Consider the following 16,893-nt stretch of genomic DNA (forward strand, 5'->3'; position numbering starts at 1 on the left):
TAAACTTTATAGCATTTGCCTTTAATGTAACATGTGACAATAGGCAACACTGAAGTGGAAAATACAATATACAATTCAGCAATGTTACACAAACCAATCAACAGGGGAAATCCAAATCTTTGACAAAACAGTGGTGAGAAAAACTCCCAAGATTGTCAATACATAGAGCAACCTGCCTTTGGCCTCCTTTAAACCATATTGTTTCAAACCCTCAAACATTTATAGGGTGCCCCAAACATCAGGGCTTCAAGTTTTACCAGAGACACAAAAGAAAGAAAATTAAAAACAAAACTTTACTTTTTTTATTTTCTATCAGCAAAAACGTCCATTGTTTAGCAGGGGATACAATAAAAAATAAATACCAAGGCTTCCATCACAGGACCCTTCCTTTATCCTCCAAACAAAAATCTATATCCAGTTTTGACAAAAAAAACAACCATAACAGATCAATGCAAGGCAATTACTTTTCTGTCTTTTGCTTTTTTAAACAGTATAGCCAGGGTGGCGCTATTTACAGTGCGACACCCACACCCCTCTCCGCCCTATGAAGAGAGTTGCGACGATGTCAGTGAGGGCGGCTGCTCGACTCAGAGGTTCTCTGCTGCCGAGGGGTACTGTCCCCGTTCAGGAAGTCGTTTTGTCGCTTGGTCTGACCACCGTTAAGAATGTCTTGGATGTGCTGAACTATCAAGTTGATGGCCACTGCAAAAAAGATGGTTACATGAAGATTAAAAAAAAAAGGAAGCAACAGGACACCAAAATGTGAATTGGAAAGTCTACGCGAAGTATCACTGGGGCTCTTAAGTGCGGCCAATTTGGTTGCACCTGATTCAAAACGTAGAAATATTTAGTCTTTTTTTTTTTATTGAACTGGTGCATCTACACTCGCACTATGCTAGTACCCACTGCAGCATGAGGTCACACATGCCAGCTCCACCCCTCAGGTTTGCAAAAAAGCTAAATATTCATCCAGGTATTTGTGACCAAGCAGTATTTTCAAAGATCAGAGACAGTTTGTATGAAATCTAAATGCACTGGTTTGAGAAAAGATTTGTGGGGGTAAATTCTGATGTCTTCAGATGACTGATGAAAGTTATGCTCGTGAATGAATTCCTGTTGGCCTCTTCTTCCATTTCGGTTTACTATTTTATCAATGGCGACTCCTGCTGTTGAGGAAGACCACATCCTGCTGTGAGACACTTAAAAACACAGCTCCTTGTAGAACCTTTAATCTTACTGAAGGTCTTATCTGAACACGAAATATCAAACACGTAACTTTGAATAATGCGATATGGTGGTGGTAAACAATGTGGGGTGCATCTACATTTTGTGGTGAAAAACGTTAGATGCATCAGTGCAAGAGCCAATCAGGCATGTCTTACCGATGTTATCTGCTCCTTTGGGAATAATCAAATCTGCATACTTTTTTGACTAGAAAAAAAAGAAATACAGTTCTAGTTAAAGCAAGTCTAAACATGTTTTAATGCCAATCAAAGTAAACATATAATTAACATGTAGTTCCTCATGACACAAGCTAAAAACAATGGAAGAAAAAGAATCGCAGAAATCAGCGCCCTCTGGGGGAATCACCTCTGCAACTGCAGCACTGATTTATTACAAATATTTGCACACCAACAAACTGAACTTGGAAAGCAATATCACAAATCCCAGTGAGTCATTTAGCCATTTGATAACTTAGTAGTATTGGTCATTATGTACCCAATTTATAAAAAGGTACGAAAAGGAGCCGCCAGCCACAGGATGTTTGCAACCATACTCATACCTGCTGTGACAATTTTTAATAAATGCTCTGTAATCTAATAAAAAGTATACAGAACTGTGGGTATATTACTCGAATAAACAATATCCAACAGCAAGAGGTCAGAGTTTTTTGGGCTGAAATCTCTCATATTTCATAGAAGTTGGTTTGTCCAATAAGGAATCATGACTTCTATTTAAACAGGGTAAAATACAAACTTTTAATATACAATTAGATCAATTATACAAGGGATTTGAGCGTTTCTGACCCCCTACCTATATAAATACAGACCATCATATAGTTTAATTAAATGGTTACAATACACATGCAGGTAGAGATGAAATGGTAGGACAAACTGGCGAAAAACAGAAAAATACTGCCGGCTTTACTTACCGGCAAACAGAACTCCTCAAACGCCGGTTTTACAAAAGTAATATACTGACTCAGCACTTGCTCCAGTTCTCTGCCACGTTCATTGATGTCCCTCAGAACTGAAAAAGAAAAAGCAGCACATCTACGTGAGATATTTGAAAGAACCTAGCCCTGTAGAACCCCACACCTTTCACCGCTGTCAACTGCCTGACAGTCAACTAAACATATGAGCAATATTCAGATGACTTAGAAACAAATACACGTGACAACAGTATGTGGCAGCTGTGTGTGTCCTCTCAGATCTTTCTATACACCTCGACGTGAGAGCCGTGTGTCTGGATCTGTGTCAACAAACAGCTTCATCTGGAACAGATCCCTGATATCCTGAGAGTAGAACATGAGGATGCCCTCAAACAGGACCACATCAGCCGGGTACACCGTAACAAACTCCTCTTTCCTGGAACAACACACAGAAACGTTTCCTTTTCTCTGTGGCCGACTGTATTCAGACATGAGAAAAAAAGCTCAAGACCGGCTCAGAAGCAAAATACTCGCTTCAGGAGCCGGTTTATAATAGCTAGTTGCTGAAAAGCACTCTCCTGCAGGAAACCACAATAATGGGAGCCGGTGAAACAGAATCTGGGGGGGAAACAAGGAGAAGCTTACCTAGAATGAGTAACAAAGTCGTAAACTGGGATTTGCACAGTCTCTCCCTGAAGTATCTGTCTGAGCGTTTCCATGATGAGCTCATTGTCAAAGGCATCTAACAATAACAAAAAGGCACATGTTTAGTTCTGCTCAGTTTGTTGACATCCACCTGAACCTCAGCTTTTAAATTATTTGGTGCTTTACCCTTTTTTTCTAATCAAAACTTTAGCAGGTCACGTAGGTATTAAGTAAAGCAAAAGAACTGTCCGACAGTCACCAACTGCCAAGTCAACTTGCAATGTGGGCAACAAGCTGAAATGGGAGACAGCTGAGCGTTTCCATACCTGGATGATCAAAGTTGAACTGGCCCTTTAGTGCTTTGGCTTTCTGCTCTGGAGTCAGCACCTTGTAGAAGCTGTCCTGGCTGAGGATTGCCACCTGCCGCTGGTGGTGGTCTATTTCATTCTGACCCAGCTTCTCCATGATCTTCTCACACACAGATGACTGTTTGAACAGACAACAGAACTGATGAAATACATAAACCACTCAGGAGGCCAAATGAATCTCGTTTAGCATTTTTTTTTTTTTTGGAAGTGGAAATTATTGGGTGGGACATCCTTCCATCTTTTACAATAAGCGAAATAATAGAGCTACAGTGTGGACCATCAACACTGCCCTCATTCACCTCAGCAGCCCACTGCTAACTTGGCATTCCCCACCCCCACCCCCCTGAGGCCTAGGTGTCTTTGTGCCAATAAAACTGGGCAGCAATCAGTTTTGCTGCTCCCAGTGGCAGTGGGAGTCATTTTGGCCAGATGCAGCAGTTTTTTGGACAAGATGGTCAGATACCCTGGAATCAGATCAGTAATCCCAGCTGCACAATCAATAGTCATCTCAACATCAGTGCTTTGACACTGATGTATTCATATTCATCTGGGTTCTTCACATAACTCCTTTAAAAACAAAGAATGACTTTCATTTATGTTAATGTCTTATTCTTTTCAACCAAACATAATCAATGGTCAGCAGCAGCAACATTACAGCGATCATTTCTACTCAACATATTTGTTGCCTTAATTATCCATGATTGTAAACTTAATTGATGATGGGAAGGAACATAAAAAGTCCTAAAAAGGTCAGAGCTGCGCCACCAAGCAGGGTTATGACTTCATCCATATACTAAGAAATAAGAAAGCAAAGGGGCGGGGTTTATGTTATAAAGATAGACTGAATGGACTCTACAGCTTTAAATCAGAATCTGGAATAACCTCGTACTGCAAAGGAATTTCATAAAACAACTTAAAGCTGTTAAGCTCTTAAAACCCCCACGACTCTAGGCTAAGGTTCATCTTCGTGTTTTACTGATACTCCGGGTTCATCTTATTTAGGCCCTAATTTTAGTCATACATCTTGAAGCGTTTCCGTTCTGATGCTAGTCATGTAGCACCGCCCAGGCTGCAGCTTCAGGCGATCCCGCTGCTTCCAAACGGCGAAAAGGGCCGTGGACGAGTTTTTAATTCGGCACTTTCCCGCGGCGCTAATGACTTATTCACCACATCAACATCTAGGTAAATTCATTTAACACCGACAATCCCAGTGGGTTCGGAAACTTAAAATTGCATGGGCAATTCTACAATTAAATATTTGTGGGAAAGCAATATGCTCGCTGATGTTTACAAACACCGATCTCCTGTTAGCATTAGCCATTGTTTTTGCCGAACCAGCTAACATGTGTTGGAATTCAACACGAGTTAGCGGCATGGCTGACCCAAGGAAACACGGCACGACAAAAACAATGGCTATATGAAAGGAAAACACAGCACCGCAGCTCATAATGACACCGAACCCAACATGTATTGGGTCGTTATTGTGAACAGACGATGAAGATGAGCATGTACTCTCAACGATGCGTCACAGCAGCCACGAGGTTCACCTAGCGTTAGCATCCGGTAACTGTGCCAACGCCATTAAAAATAATACAAATAATCATGACATTCTCTAAGAACGGCGAAGAGGCTTAACGAGAACTCCAACCTTGCCGCTAGCAGTGCCACCGGAGACACCGATGAGAAAAGGTTGTCTAATAACGGTGGAGTTCTCATCCCGGTCCCTAAGAAGTGTCTCGCTGTCCCCGGCCATACTTGCAATGTGCCGTTAGACCCGCTGCGCTGGAGCGTCACCGTGATGGAGCTCCTCCCACTCCACCAAACCTCACCTTTGATTCCGACAACTTTATATCCATATACAGTTAGAGCTCAAATTTATGTAAGCAAAGATTACTTTTATTTCATTTATGATTCAAGAATATTTTCAAGTGTGTTTTTGATGGACAGTGTAGCTATCAAATAGCCTTTTACGCTATGAACGGCTATGAGAATAGACATACAGGAGCAGATGCTGCAATGCTCACGAAGACATGATGCACGTCCGCGACACACACACACACACACACACAGAGAGAGAGAGAGAGACATAAACCGTGACTTCTTAGTGTCCACTAGCTCGTTTTTTTTTTTTTTCTATCTGTTTTCTATCATTATTAAAACTAAATATGTTGTCTAGTGTCGAGTTTGTTTCAACAGATGTGTTATGGAAAAGTGTCATTCGGAATTTAGTTGTTTTAGTGTCATCATTTATTATCTTTATAAAAATGGTATTGGTTTTTATTCATTTTATTTGAAAATACCAGAATTCGCCAGTAGGTTTGGGTTTTGTGTCTGTCTGAACAAATTTGGAAAAATTGTGCCATTACGATCAGTTACTTTTTTATGTTTATGCTATATAGTGCCACTCACAACATGGCGACGAACGAGACGCACGCTCCTGCATCGGTCTACGGGTCGCTGTTCAGCAACGTCAATTTGCTCCACCTATTGTTAAGCTTCTGCAGAACTGGTGAAATGTTTAGTTCCAGTAGAAGCTATAATCTTTACTTCAACATTTATTGTGACGTTTCCTGTGTGTAAGTGCGATAATAAGCTAAAGTTCTCACCTAAAACTGCAGAAATTACTTTTCGAGGAAATGTTGGCGTTTGACATCTTTCAGATGTTGTTGTAAAATGACAGGTTTGCATGGCTTGAACCTGTGTGTTGTATTCTTTACAGTCACGGTTTGAAGTCGGAATAAAAGATACGGGTTAAATATGCTCCGGAGATTTCTCGGGTTCCCGTGGCGGCCCGCTACCGCTCCTGCTTTATCTGCCGCCGTAAGGTGCTTGTCTTCGGGTGCGGTAAATATCACCCTCCCGCTGAACTTCTGGGCTGGACAGAGAAGGATAAGCCAAGAAAACCGCAAAGAAAACGTTTATGAACCAGCCACGGGTAAGTCACACTAACTGGACTTTGGTCATTGCTGTCTGATGACCTAATCTTAAGCAATGTGTTTGCAACTTGATAGTCAGACATGCTAGATGAGTTTTTTTTAGCAAACTACATTTATATTCTAGAAATTTCCTTTTCAATTAAATTATACAAGCCCTTGCAAAACCATTTTCCCTGAATCTTTCCACATTCTGACCCGTTAGAATGTCAAACATCAATGTACACTACCAGTCAAAAGGTAGTGTACAAACTTTTGACCGTGTATTTTCCTAGGCTTTTATGTTAGACGACCAGCACAAATTGCATAAGTTGTGAAAGGAAAGTCATTAAGAAGTCACGTTTGCAGTTTGCCAAAAGCCACGTAGAGGACACAGCAAACATGTGGAAGAATGTGTTCTGTTCAGGTGAGACCAAAATTCAACCTTTTGGCCTACACGCAAAATGGTATTTATGGTGGAAAACTAACACTGCACATCTCCCTGAACATACCAACTCCACTGCAAAACATGGTGGTGGCTGCAACATACTTTGGGAATGGCTTTCAGGACCACCCTGGGGGGAAAAAAAGGCTGTGAAAAACTTGAGACTGATTAAAAGATTCATACTGCCGGAGCTACAATGGAAATGTTAAGAGCAAAGCCAATTCATGTGTTAAAATGACCTAGTTAAAAAGCGCAGGCATTAATCTGTTAAAAACAGTTCACTAATGGTTTCAGTCCAGTCTGAATAAGCTTGGGTTACTTCACAAAGAAGAAAAGAAAAAATGCCCAGCTTCTGTAAAACTGGTAGAGACATACAAAAGGAATATAATTACTTTTGCAAGGCATGTATCTGTATTAATGAATGACTTATGTTATATCATTAATGATCACATAGAAAACATTACCTTGTATTTGTATCGAAGAAGTTTATCTTCAGATTGGCCTATTTTAACTTGCAGGCCGTGTGTTGTGCCATTTGGAGCAATGTGGTGAAGAGGAAGTCGGTCAGGCTGTGACGGCTGCTAAGTCAGCCTTTGGCCCCTGGAGCAAAATGTCAGGGATGGAGAGGGCAAGGATCATGATAGAAGCTGCCCATTTAATTGAGGTATTCAAAATTTTGTTCATTCAGTCGTTTCTACTCCAATACAATTTAACGCATTTTACCCGGGTGTCATGCACAGAACAGGAGGGAAGAGATCGCTGAAATGGAGGTGGTCAACAATGGGAAGTCCATCACAGAGGCCCGTCTGGATGTGGACTCTGCTAGACTGTGTATAGAATACTATGCAGGACTGGCCAGAACTCTGGCAGGTTGGTACAAACTGCACATGCAATGCATCGAAAAATTGTTCACTCCCTCATCATTGGGCCCATTTTGTTGCATTTCTACATGCTTTTTAAAATAAATGGGCAGTAATGGGCCTAAGCACAGTAATGTAAAGGGTATATAAAACTTGAAAATAGTTCAAAGGTCAGCAACGCCGATTTGCAAAGGGTACAATAAAGGCAGCAAGGAGCATATAAAGTCAAGGATAAAGAAATGAAGAAATTTAGATAAGGCTAAAAAGGAATCAAAGACAATCTCTGAATATCCCATCATTAAATCCATTTCCTAAAAATAGTGTACGACCATAACAAACCTGCCAAAAAATAAGTCCAGTGAAAAATTTAAGAAGTTGTTCTGCAAAGGCTGTACAGATCAGAGTTTCTGTTTAAGAATGAACCTGAAGTCATTAGCTCTAGAAATAAACTTATCATGTTTACTGAAATTGTTTTATTAGGAAAACACACTAAACCTCACAAAAATGGTGGCGACAGCATCATGCTGTGTGAGTGGTTTTGACCGACAGGGTCTAAGTGCCTCAGTTTTTCCACGGTGAGCAAGAGGGTCCCTTTCTCAGGTTGCAAGAAGGAAGGTTCTGACTGTAGTCTGCTCTTATGCCCCCAACAGCAGTTCAGACCCACAGCCAGGTTTGTGAATAAAAAAGCAAAGGAACTGAGTTGGAGAAATACTGAGAATAGATACTGTTAGAGATAGGGGCCTAGTACACCAGCCAAAGAAATGTAGAATTTAGTGCATAAAACGACTGGCGTATTCTAACAGATGGCAGTCCCTGTCCTTTACTGCAATGAGAGCAATTAGTGATTGACAAAAGTAGACATGCTAGCTAAACAACTTCATAGCATTAACAATGTAAATATTGAAAACTGCAGAAGAGGAGACATTGTAGAACAAAATATGGAAAAACTAGGCTTTAATAATGATCATTTAGATGATACTGACTTACTTTTCACCCTAGAAGAATTAAACAGAGCCATAAACCACGGAAAAGACAGGATGGTCTAGGATATCTATTATTTAAACAATGGGGGGAGTTGCTATTAGCAGAGTTCAAACCTTTTTACTACATGTTTGAAAAAGGATGTCCTCTAAGGAGATGAAGCATCCTGTATTACTTCTGATTATAAAAACTGGAAAGTGGTGAACCAAGGTCTTCTAGACCTGTAGCTCTAATCTCTGTCCATAGGTAAGATAAGGGACCGAATGATAATGGGCAAATTAACAAAACCTTTGGAGAAAAAATTAAATAGTGTCTTATCAGAGCAGATTTAGACAGGGTCTGTCAATTATGGAAGCTGTCCTAAGTTTAGATGTTAAATTACAAAAGGCGCTGTGACTGCATGGGCTAATCATTGTGGTTTTAAAATATCAATTACCAAAACAAAATACATGATATTTGGATATAATAAAGATGATTCCATAATTGGCTTCAATATGCCAACTTGACAATTGGCATATTACTTGAAGCCGCTTGGATACATTTATTGTTAAATAAATATCATTATGAATGTTGCCACCATAATATAGTTGTTTTTTTTTTCCTTTACTGCCAAGGCCAGCATGTTCAGTTGCCTGGGGGATCCTTTGCCTACACCCGCAGGGAGCCTCTTGGAGTGTGTGTAGGAATCGGCGCCTGGAATTATCCCTTCCAGATAGCTGCCTGGAAGTCTGCTCCAGCCCTGGCCTGTGGTAGGGCGATTCTTTCTGCTCCAAATTAATGACAAATTATGCGTAGTTAAAAAGTTTTGTTCCGAGTGCACTTCTTATCAAGTTCTGGCAAATTTGAAATAATCGCAGTAACACCTAAGCACAGTGTGCAGTTGCAAGTGTTTTAAAGGTGGAGATGAACCAATTAAGATCTGGAGCTAATTTCCAATCACAGATTTAAAAAAAGCTTTGATCAGCCAATACCAGTTTTAGCAGAATCCATTAGAAGATTTAACAAAAGCACTCAAAATTCAGCCTTCCTGCCACGAGTCAGCAGAAACAACATCGCAGCTTATTTTTGAGAGAACAAGTGCAGTAAAGCAGGGTTTTACTTCTTAATTACAAAGTGAATTTCTAAATGAAGCACATTACATAATAATCAGAGGTTGAAAGCTCAAAAGAAAACCAGAACGTTACTGTAATATGTTGAGCTGCTAAAAGTGTTACTCTCTCTGTCTCTTGTTCCGTCGCAGCCTGAATGAACTGCAGACATGTCCGAACATGGTGTGGAAAATAGTTTCCTGTTGAGGAGTTTCTTACACCTGTTTTCCTTTCTCTGACTTAGTACAAAACCTTGCTGATACTGAAAATAGCTAACTCTGAAGTAGTGTTGTGTTTGAAAGAGTTCAAACGGAGGTGTTAATGAGCACAGGTCACATTTTTTCCTGGTTATATGTGTGCACAGGCAGCAGAGATGCAGGTCAGCTTTGTTAGGACCTATATTAGTAGGTTAGGTCTATGCTTGTTCCCTTTAAACTGGATTACGCTGCCATTGGCTTTGCTTCATAAGTCAGGTCATCGACTGAAGGCTCAAGCTTAAACCTTCAAAACTATCAGGCTACAAGGAGAGGTGCTCTGCTCCTTTTATTTAAGAGGACATTCATGATGGGTTGATTCCCTTATGATCAAAGTAATATAAAATAATTTATTTAGATTTTTCTGGTTAGAATGATCAAAAATGTAAAAAGTGTGAGTATATAATACTCTGAGTTAAATGGGCAAAAAGAAAAAAAAAACTCATACCATATCCCTTCTGCTCGACTGGATGGTAGTAATAGGGTTAAAAGCAATCGTAGTTACAAACATTGTCTAAACAGAGCAGTTTTTGGTCAGAATCTCAGTTTTCTTTTACTACTATTTAAATATGTGAATGAGAGCAGCTGTAGTAGTGTGTGTGTATATTTATATATATATACACACACACACTGCCTGGCCAAAAAAAAAGTCACTACCAAAAAGGTCACAACCCTCTAATATTTCGTTGAATTGCGTTTACCTTTGATCACGTCACGCATTCGCTGTGGCATAGTTTCGATAAGCTTCTGCAATGTCACAAGATTTCTTTCCCCCCAGTGTTGCATTAATTTTTTTCACCAAGATCTTGCATTGATGATTGTAGAGTCTGACCGCTGTGCAAAGCCTTCTCCAGCAAATCCCAAAGATTCTCAATGGGGTTAAGGTCTGGACTCTGTGGTGGCAAATCCATGTGTGAGAATAACATCTCATGCTCCCTGAACCACTCTTTCACAATTCAAGCACAATGAATGCTGGTATTGTCACCTTGGAATATGGCCGTGCCATCAGGGAAGAAAGAATCCATTGATGGAATAACCCGGTCATTCAGTATATTCAGGTAGTCAGCTGACCTCATTCTTTGAACACATACTGTTGCTGAACCCAGACCTGACCAACTGCAGCAACCCCAGATCATAGCACTGCCCCCACAGGCTGGTACAGTAGGCACTAGGCATGGTGGGTGCATCACTTCACCTGCCTCTCTTCTTACCCTGATGCGCCCATCACTCTGGAACAGGTTAAACCTGGATTCATCAGACCATATGACCTTCTTTCATTGCTCCAGAGTCCAATCTTTATGCCCCCTAGCAAATTGAAGCCTTTTGTTCCGGTTAGCTTCACTGATTAGTGGTTTTCTTAAGGTTACACAGCTGTTCAGTCCCAATCCCTTGAGTTCCCTTCGCAATGTGCTTCTGGAAATGCTCTTACTTTCACTATTAAACATAGCCTGGAGTTCTACTGTTGTTTTTCTTCTATTTCATTTCATCAAACATTGAAGTGATCCACGGGATGTGTCTTTTGACATGGTTGTTTAAGAAATGAGAAGCAACTCATTGTACCAGTTGGGGTTACACCATTTTCCACACCATGTTGGGAGGCTCATACCTATTTGGTTAATTAAATCCAGGTGACAATTTTTTTTTTGTCCAGGCAGTGTATATATACAGGGGTTGGACAATGAAACCGAAACACCTGTCATTTTAGTGTGGGAGGTTTCATGGCTAAATTGGACCAGCCTGGTAGCCAGTCTTCATTGATTGCACATTGCACCAGTAAGAGCAGAGTGTGAAGGTTCAATTAGCAGGGTAAGAGCACAGTTTTGCTCAAAATATTGAAATGCACACAACATTATGGGTGACATACCAGAGTTCAAAAGAGGACAAATTGTTGGTGCACGTCTTGCTGGCGCATCTGTGACCAAGACAGCAAGTCTTTGTGATGTATCAAGAGCCACGGTATCCAGGGTAATGTCAGCATACCACCAAGAAGGACGAACCACATCCAACAGGATTAACTGTGGACGCAAGAGGAAGCTGTCTGAAAGGGATGTTCGGGTGCTAACCCGGATTGTATCAAAAAAACATAAAACCACGGCTGCCCAAATCACGGCAGAATTAAATGTGCACCTCAACTCTCCTGTTTCCACCAGAACTGTCCGTCAGGAGCTCCACAGGGTCAATATACACGGCCGGGCTGCTATAGCCAAACCTTTGGTCACTCATGCCAATGCCAAACGTCGGTTTCAATGGTGCAAGGAGCGTAAATCTTGGGCTGTGGACAATGTGAAACATGTATTGTTCTCTGATGAGTCCACCTTTACTGTTTTCCCCACATCCAGGAGAGTTACGGTGTGGAGAAGCCCCAAAGAGGCATACCACCCAGACTGTTGCATGCCCAGAGTGAAGCATGGGGGTGGATCAGTGATGGTTTGGGCTGCCATATCATGACCTTCCCTTGGCCCAATACTTGTGCTAGATGGGCGCGTCACTGCCAAGGACTACCGAACCATTCTTGAGGACCATGTGCATCCAATGGTTCAAACATTGTATCCTGAAGGCGGTGCTGTGTGTCAGGATGACAATGCACCAATACACACAGCAAGACTGGTGAAAGATTGGTTTGATGAACATGAAAGTGAAGTTGAACATCTCCCATGGCCTGCACAGTCACCAGATCTAAATATTATTGAGCCACTTTGGGGTGTTTTGGAGGAGCGAGTCAGGAAACGTTTTCCTCCACCAGTATCATGTAGTGACCTGACCACTATCCTGCAAGAAGAATGCCTTAAAATCCCTCTGACCACTGTGCAGGACTTGTATATGTCATTCCCAAGACGAATTGACGCTGTACTGGCCGCAAAAGGAGGCCCTACACCATACTAATAAATTATTGTGGTCTAAAACCAGGTGTTTCAGTTTCATTGTCCAACCCCTGTATGTATTTGCCAATTTTGCATATTTTTCCACCTCCAAAGCATGTAGAAGTCTTTAATTTTTATCATATGTACTCTTCAACTGTGAGAGATGGAATCTAAAACAAAAATCCAGAAAATCACATTGTGTGATTTTTAAGTAATTAATTAGCATTTTATTGCCTGACATCAGTATTTGATCACCTAACAACCAGTAAGAATCCAGGCCTGTTAGTTCTTCTTAAAGAAGCCCTCCTGTTCTCCACTCATTACCTGTAGTAACTGCACCTGTTTGAACTCATTATCTGTATAACAGAAACCTGTCCACACGCTCAAAGTCCAACCTCTCCCCAATGGCCAAGACCAGAGAGCTGTGGAAGGACATCAGGGATAAAATAGATCTGCACAAGGCTGGGATGGGCTACAGGAAAATAGCTACGCAGCTTGGTGAGAAGGAAACAACTGTTGGAGCAATTATAAGAAGATGGAAGAAGTTCTAGATGATGGTCAATCTCCCTCGGTCTGGGGCTCCATGCAAGATCTCACCTTGTGTGGCATCAGTGATTATGAGGAAGGTGAGGGATCAGCCCAGACCTACATGGCAGGACCTAGTCAATGACCTGAAGAGAGCTGGGACCAAAGTCTCAAAGAAGACCATTAGTAACACACTACGCCGCCATGGATTAAAATCCTTCAGCGCACACAAGGTCCCCCTGCTAAAGCCAGCACATGTCCAGGCTCGACTGAAGTTTGCCAATGATCATCTGGATGATCCAGAGGAGGAATGGGAGAAGTTCTTGTGGTCTGATGAGACACAAATAGAGCTTTCTGGTCTAAACTCCACTCGCCATGCTTGGAGGAAGAAGAAGGAAGAGTACAACCCCAAGAACACCATCCCTACCGTGAAGCATGGAGGTGGAAGCATCATTCTTTGGGGACGCTTTTTTTTTTTACAACACAAGACCAATTGGGTATGGTGTTCTCCCAGAACAAATTTTAGGGTTTCTGACTGGCCCATTACAGGCTGATCAAGCTAAAAAAAAAAATGGTTATGGTCATTTCTCAGTTTATCTATTTAAAAGACACAAAGTTTAAAATCACTTTACAGAGATAGCACTAAAGCAAAACGCATGGATTAAAAAGATGACATCATGTTTCTCACCCTCCAAAACAGGTAACTCCATGGTGTTCAAGCCATCTCCAGTAACACCAGTGACAGCAGTATTACTGGCAGAGATCTATGAAAAGGCCGGGGCTCCAGAGGGGCTGTTCAATGTGGTGCAGGGTGGACAGGAAACTGGCAGCTTACTGTGTCACCACCCTGATGTCGCTAAGGTGTCCTTCACAGGAAGTGTGCCCACGGGACAGAAGGTCTGTGTTATAATGCTTATTGTGATGATGAAAAGTGATTGTCCGCATATATTAATTGTAAACTTCCCACATGCAGGAAGGAATTATTGATTTTCTTTATTCTGACATTGACTTTTAGATCATGGAGATGGCATCAAAGGGCATAAAACCAGTGACTTTGGAGCTCGGGGGGAAATCTCCCCTGATCATATTTAAGGATAGTGATCTGGAGAACGCTGTGAGAGGAGCGCTAATGGCCAATTTCCTGTCCCAAGGACAGGTAGAGAATCCTGGTTTGAATACTGCATACTAAAATGTCATCTTTACTCATTGTAGCTTTGGAACTGAATAGCTTGGTAAATGCAGCTGGTTTCAGTTTGCATGGTTGAATGTGTAACTCACAGGTCTGCAGTAATGGTACAAGGGTGTATGTCCAGAAGGATATTCTGCCCGAGTTTGTTGAGGAGGTGGTTAAGAGAACCCATGCGATTACAATAGGAGACCCACTGCTGGAGAGCACCAGAATGGGAGCACTGGTCAACCGGCCACATCTAGACAAAGTGTTATCCTTTGTTGAACAAGCCAAAAAAGAGGTAAGTTTAACTTGCTTAAAACATGACTCCATGTCTGTGTATTAGATTCTGATATCAATTACATTGCTGTCATTAGGGAGCCACAGTGTTGTGTGGAGGAGAACCTTTTGTCCCATCAGATCCAAAACTCAGAGGTGGATACTACATGACTCCATGTGTCCTAGGTAAGTGTTTTTATTAAGATAGGTTTCTTAATCAATTTAAAACAGGGAAAATCAACCAAACTACACTTCTGCCCCAGAAGGCCTAGCAGGAGGTGGCAAAAGCACAAAAACCTGAACTTTCTTACAGAAGCAAACTCAAGAACATACAACTGTCTTGTTAAGCCTTTTGTATGTTCTTCACCATATGAAGAAAATCGAACAGTCCTTTTTATATTTAGTTTAGGCTTTGACTGCAGTACCATTTTAAAAAGTGGGTTTTGGATTTAAATGATGGATGGATGATTTCTAGAAATGATCAACATAGTAAAAACTCACACTCAGATGTTCTCATTCTCACCTTTAACTCCTCCATTAAGGTGACTGCACAGATGACATGACCTGTGTGAAACAGGAGATCTTTGGTCCCGTCATGTCTGTGCTGTCATTTAAAACAGAGCAGGAGGTTCTGCAGAGAGCCAATAACACTACAATGGGTCTGGCTGCAGGTGTCTTCACAAGGTCGGTGTGTGATTAAATAAAAAGACAAAGGTACTTTTAAAAACACGGCTGATCTCTCAGGAAACTGACCAGATAAAGGTGTCCCTCGTAAAATTGTTTGTGTTTATGTACATTTTGTTTGACAGGTTAACAACAAAGTGACGTTTTTTTTGTTTAACGTACTATTTTGTGTCCAGGGATATGACACGAGCCCATCGTCTGGTAGAACAGCTTGAGGCTGGTTCCTGTTTTATTAACAACTACAACATCACTCCTGTGGAGCTTCCATTCGGAGGATTCAAAATGTCAGGTACAGTCTGAGCGTTTTCACAGAGACCAAGGGCCTGTTCTCCTTACCTGAACTGTCAGCCCTTAAGGTCACTGTCCTGCAACTTTCAGAAATGTTTCTGCCCCAACTCACCCGACTTGTATATTTAAGCAGAGCTATAGACGGCTGAGTAGCTTGCTGAGGAGGTAATTTATCCATTTGATTCAGGTGTGTATAACTAGAAACATCTAAAACACTAAAAAAAGACCCCTGGATAAGGGGCCACCATCTTAAAATCTAGAAAACTAGGTATCATTTTCTTTTCACTTTGTGTTACAAAGTCTGTTACATAAAATCCCAATAAAACACATTGAAGCTTTTCTTTGTAACTTGGCAAATAGGAAGTTTCAATAACTATCAATACTTGAGTATTGACTTTGAGATTGGGAAGTAACACATTAAAGAGTCGGTGGAAGTGTTTCATATCCTCATATCCATCCGCCAGGTATAGGGCGGGAGAACGGCCAGGTGACCGTTGAGTTCTACTCCCAACTAAAGACGGTGTTTGTGGAGATGGGAGATGTGGACAGCCTCTTTTAGACCACCTGACCAGAGGACGTTTGAGCTGTAACCTGAGCCAGAGACTGGAGGAGTAGAGTGGACTGAACCTGCCTTCCACCATCGCTGAGGGGGAGAGATTACATGTTCATCCAGGAGTGACAGAGAAATAAGCCTGGATTGATGGAGATTATGTACTTTTATGTCCTTCAAGAATTACATATTTTTAACACCAGCTTAGTAAATTTTACAATAAAACAAGTGTTTTGCAACCAAGCTTTATTTCTGTAACACCCCCTCCTTTTTTTTTTTTTATTAGCAACTCTAATCTGAACAAATCTGTCGCATTTTTAACTTCATGTACTAAACTCTCTGAGATTGCTCTTCTTACAATTCAACATATGAAAACACCATTTTGCCTTATGGTTTGTTTCCTTAAACAAAAGAATGTACTCCCATGAACTGAAGCAGAACCTGAACAGTGTTTTGTAAATGAATAAAACAATAAATCGCCATGCTGGTCTCCTGGCCTAAATTCTCCTTTTCTTCCTCGCCACAGATTTTGGAGCAGCTTTTTTCTAATACAGACAGAAAGGACAAATGTTAATTTTTAACCTTATGATTTATGTTAAGCTCTGCATATTAGGTTTGGCTTTGCAACCACCACATATAGTTCTGCCAGTCCTACTATACCTTTGCCAGTGGTTTTTTGGGTTTCTTGAACTGTGCAGACTCTGTTTGAGGTAAAGTTAGTACACTTTAAAATAGTTTAAAAGAATCATGTTTGTGTATATACAGGTCCTTCTCAAAATATTAGCATATTGTGATAAAGTTCATTATTTTCCATAATGTAATGATGAAAATTT

The 16,893-nt window shown here is 41.1% G+C and overlaps 3 protein-coding genes across 7 annotated transcripts in view; 1 reads left to right on the forward strand and 2 right to left on the reverse strand.

The window, feature by feature from the left end:
• Nucleotides 1–4,972, reverse strand: uck2b (uridine-cytidine kinase 2b). Its single transcript, XM_047367689.1, has 7 exons — nt 4,814–4,972; nt 3,124–3,283; nt 2,798–2,894; nt 2,446–2,588; nt 2,153–2,250; nt 1,383–1,431; nt 1–702 (listed from the first exon to the last, which is right to left on the reverse strand). Exons 1-7 carry the CDS (start codon nt 4,916–4,918, stop codon nt 566–568), a joined length of 789 nt encoding a protein of 262 aa, XP_047223645.1. The 5' UTR covers nt 4,919–4,972; the 3' UTR covers nt 1–565.
• On the forward strand, nt 3,535–16,550 carry aldh9a1b (aldehyde dehydrogenase 9 family, member A1b). Of its 2 annotated transcripts, none has more exons than XM_047367683.1 (12): nt 3,535–4,347; nt 5,885–6,100; nt 7,041–7,186; nt 7,263–7,392; nt 8,978–9,112; nt 13,792–13,988; nt 14,107–14,247; nt 14,372–14,560; nt 14,637–14,724; nt 15,081–15,222; nt 15,399–15,511; nt 15,975–16,550. In XM_047367683.1, exons 2-12 carry the CDS (start codon nt 5,923–5,925, stop codon nt 16,067–16,069), a joined length of 1,554 nt encoding a protein of 517 aa, XP_047223639.1. In that variant the 5' UTR covers nt 3,535–4,347; nt 5,885–5,922; the 3' UTR covers nt 16,070–16,550. The 2 variants fall into 2 exon arrangements, with proteins under 2 accessions (XP_047223639.1, XP_047223638.1); XM_047367682.1 differs by lacking the exon at nt 3,535–4,347 and adding an exon at nt 5,588–5,741.
• Nucleotides 16,290–16,893, reverse strand: part of zte38 (zebrafish testis-expressed 38) — a 15,340-nt gene continuing 14,736 nt past the window's right edge. For 3 of the 4 annotated variants that reach the window (XM_047367685.1, XM_047367688.1, XM_047367684.1), the window contains 2 exons: nt 16,721–16,761; nt 16,290–16,605 (listed from right to left, as the gene is read on the reverse strand). In XM_047367685.1, coding sequence (XP_047223641.1) covers nt 16,558–16,605; nt 16,721–16,761 — 89 coding nt within the window. In that variant the 3' untranslated portion in view covers nt 16,290–16,557. Of the gene's footprint in view, nt 16,606–16,715; nt 16,762–16,893 lie in introns of all 4 variants that reach the window. The other variant, XM_047367687.1, reaches the window with a different exon arrangement.

This window comes from Girardinichthys multiradiatus, chromosome 6 (genome assembly GCF_021462225.1).
Source record: "Girardinichthys multiradiatus isolate DD_20200921_A chromosome 6, DD_fGirMul_XY1, whole genome shotgun sequence".
NCBI classification, from domain to species: domain Eukaryota; kingdom Metazoa; phylum Chordata; class Actinopteri; order Cyprinodontiformes; family Goodeidae; genus Girardinichthys; species Girardinichthys multiradiatus.

What these genes read in the sequence shown, in the direction of transcription:
- uck2b (XM_047367689.1), bottom strand. Translation starts at nt 4,918, where the DNA reads ATGGCCGGGGACAGCGAGACACTTCTTAGGGACCGGGATGAGAACTCC. An exon ending in GTTCAACTTTGATCATCCAG is followed by an intron (nt 2,895 to 3,123) that starts GTATGGAAACGC and finishes TGTTATTGTTAG; the next exon opens with ATGCCTTTGACAATGAGCTC. An exon ending in CACACGGCTCTCACGTCGAG is followed by an intron (nt 2,251 to 2,445) that starts GTGTATAGAAAG and finishes TTTCTTTTTCAG; the next exon opens with TTCTGAGGGACATCAATGAA.
- aldh9a1b (XM_047367683.1), top strand. Translation starts at nt 5,923, where the DNA reads ATGCTCCGGAGATTTCTCGGGTTCCCGTGGCGGCCCGCTACCGCTCCT. An exon ending in CGTTTATGAACCAGCCACGG is followed by an intron (nt 6,101 to 7,040) that starts GTAAGTCACACT and finishes TTTAACTTGCAG; the next exon opens with GCCGTGTGTTGTGCCATTTG. An exon ending in CATGACTCCATGTGTCCTAG is followed by an intron (nt 14,725 to 15,080) that starts GTAAGTGTTTTT and finishes TCCTCCATTAAG; the next exon opens with GTGACTGCACAGATGACATG.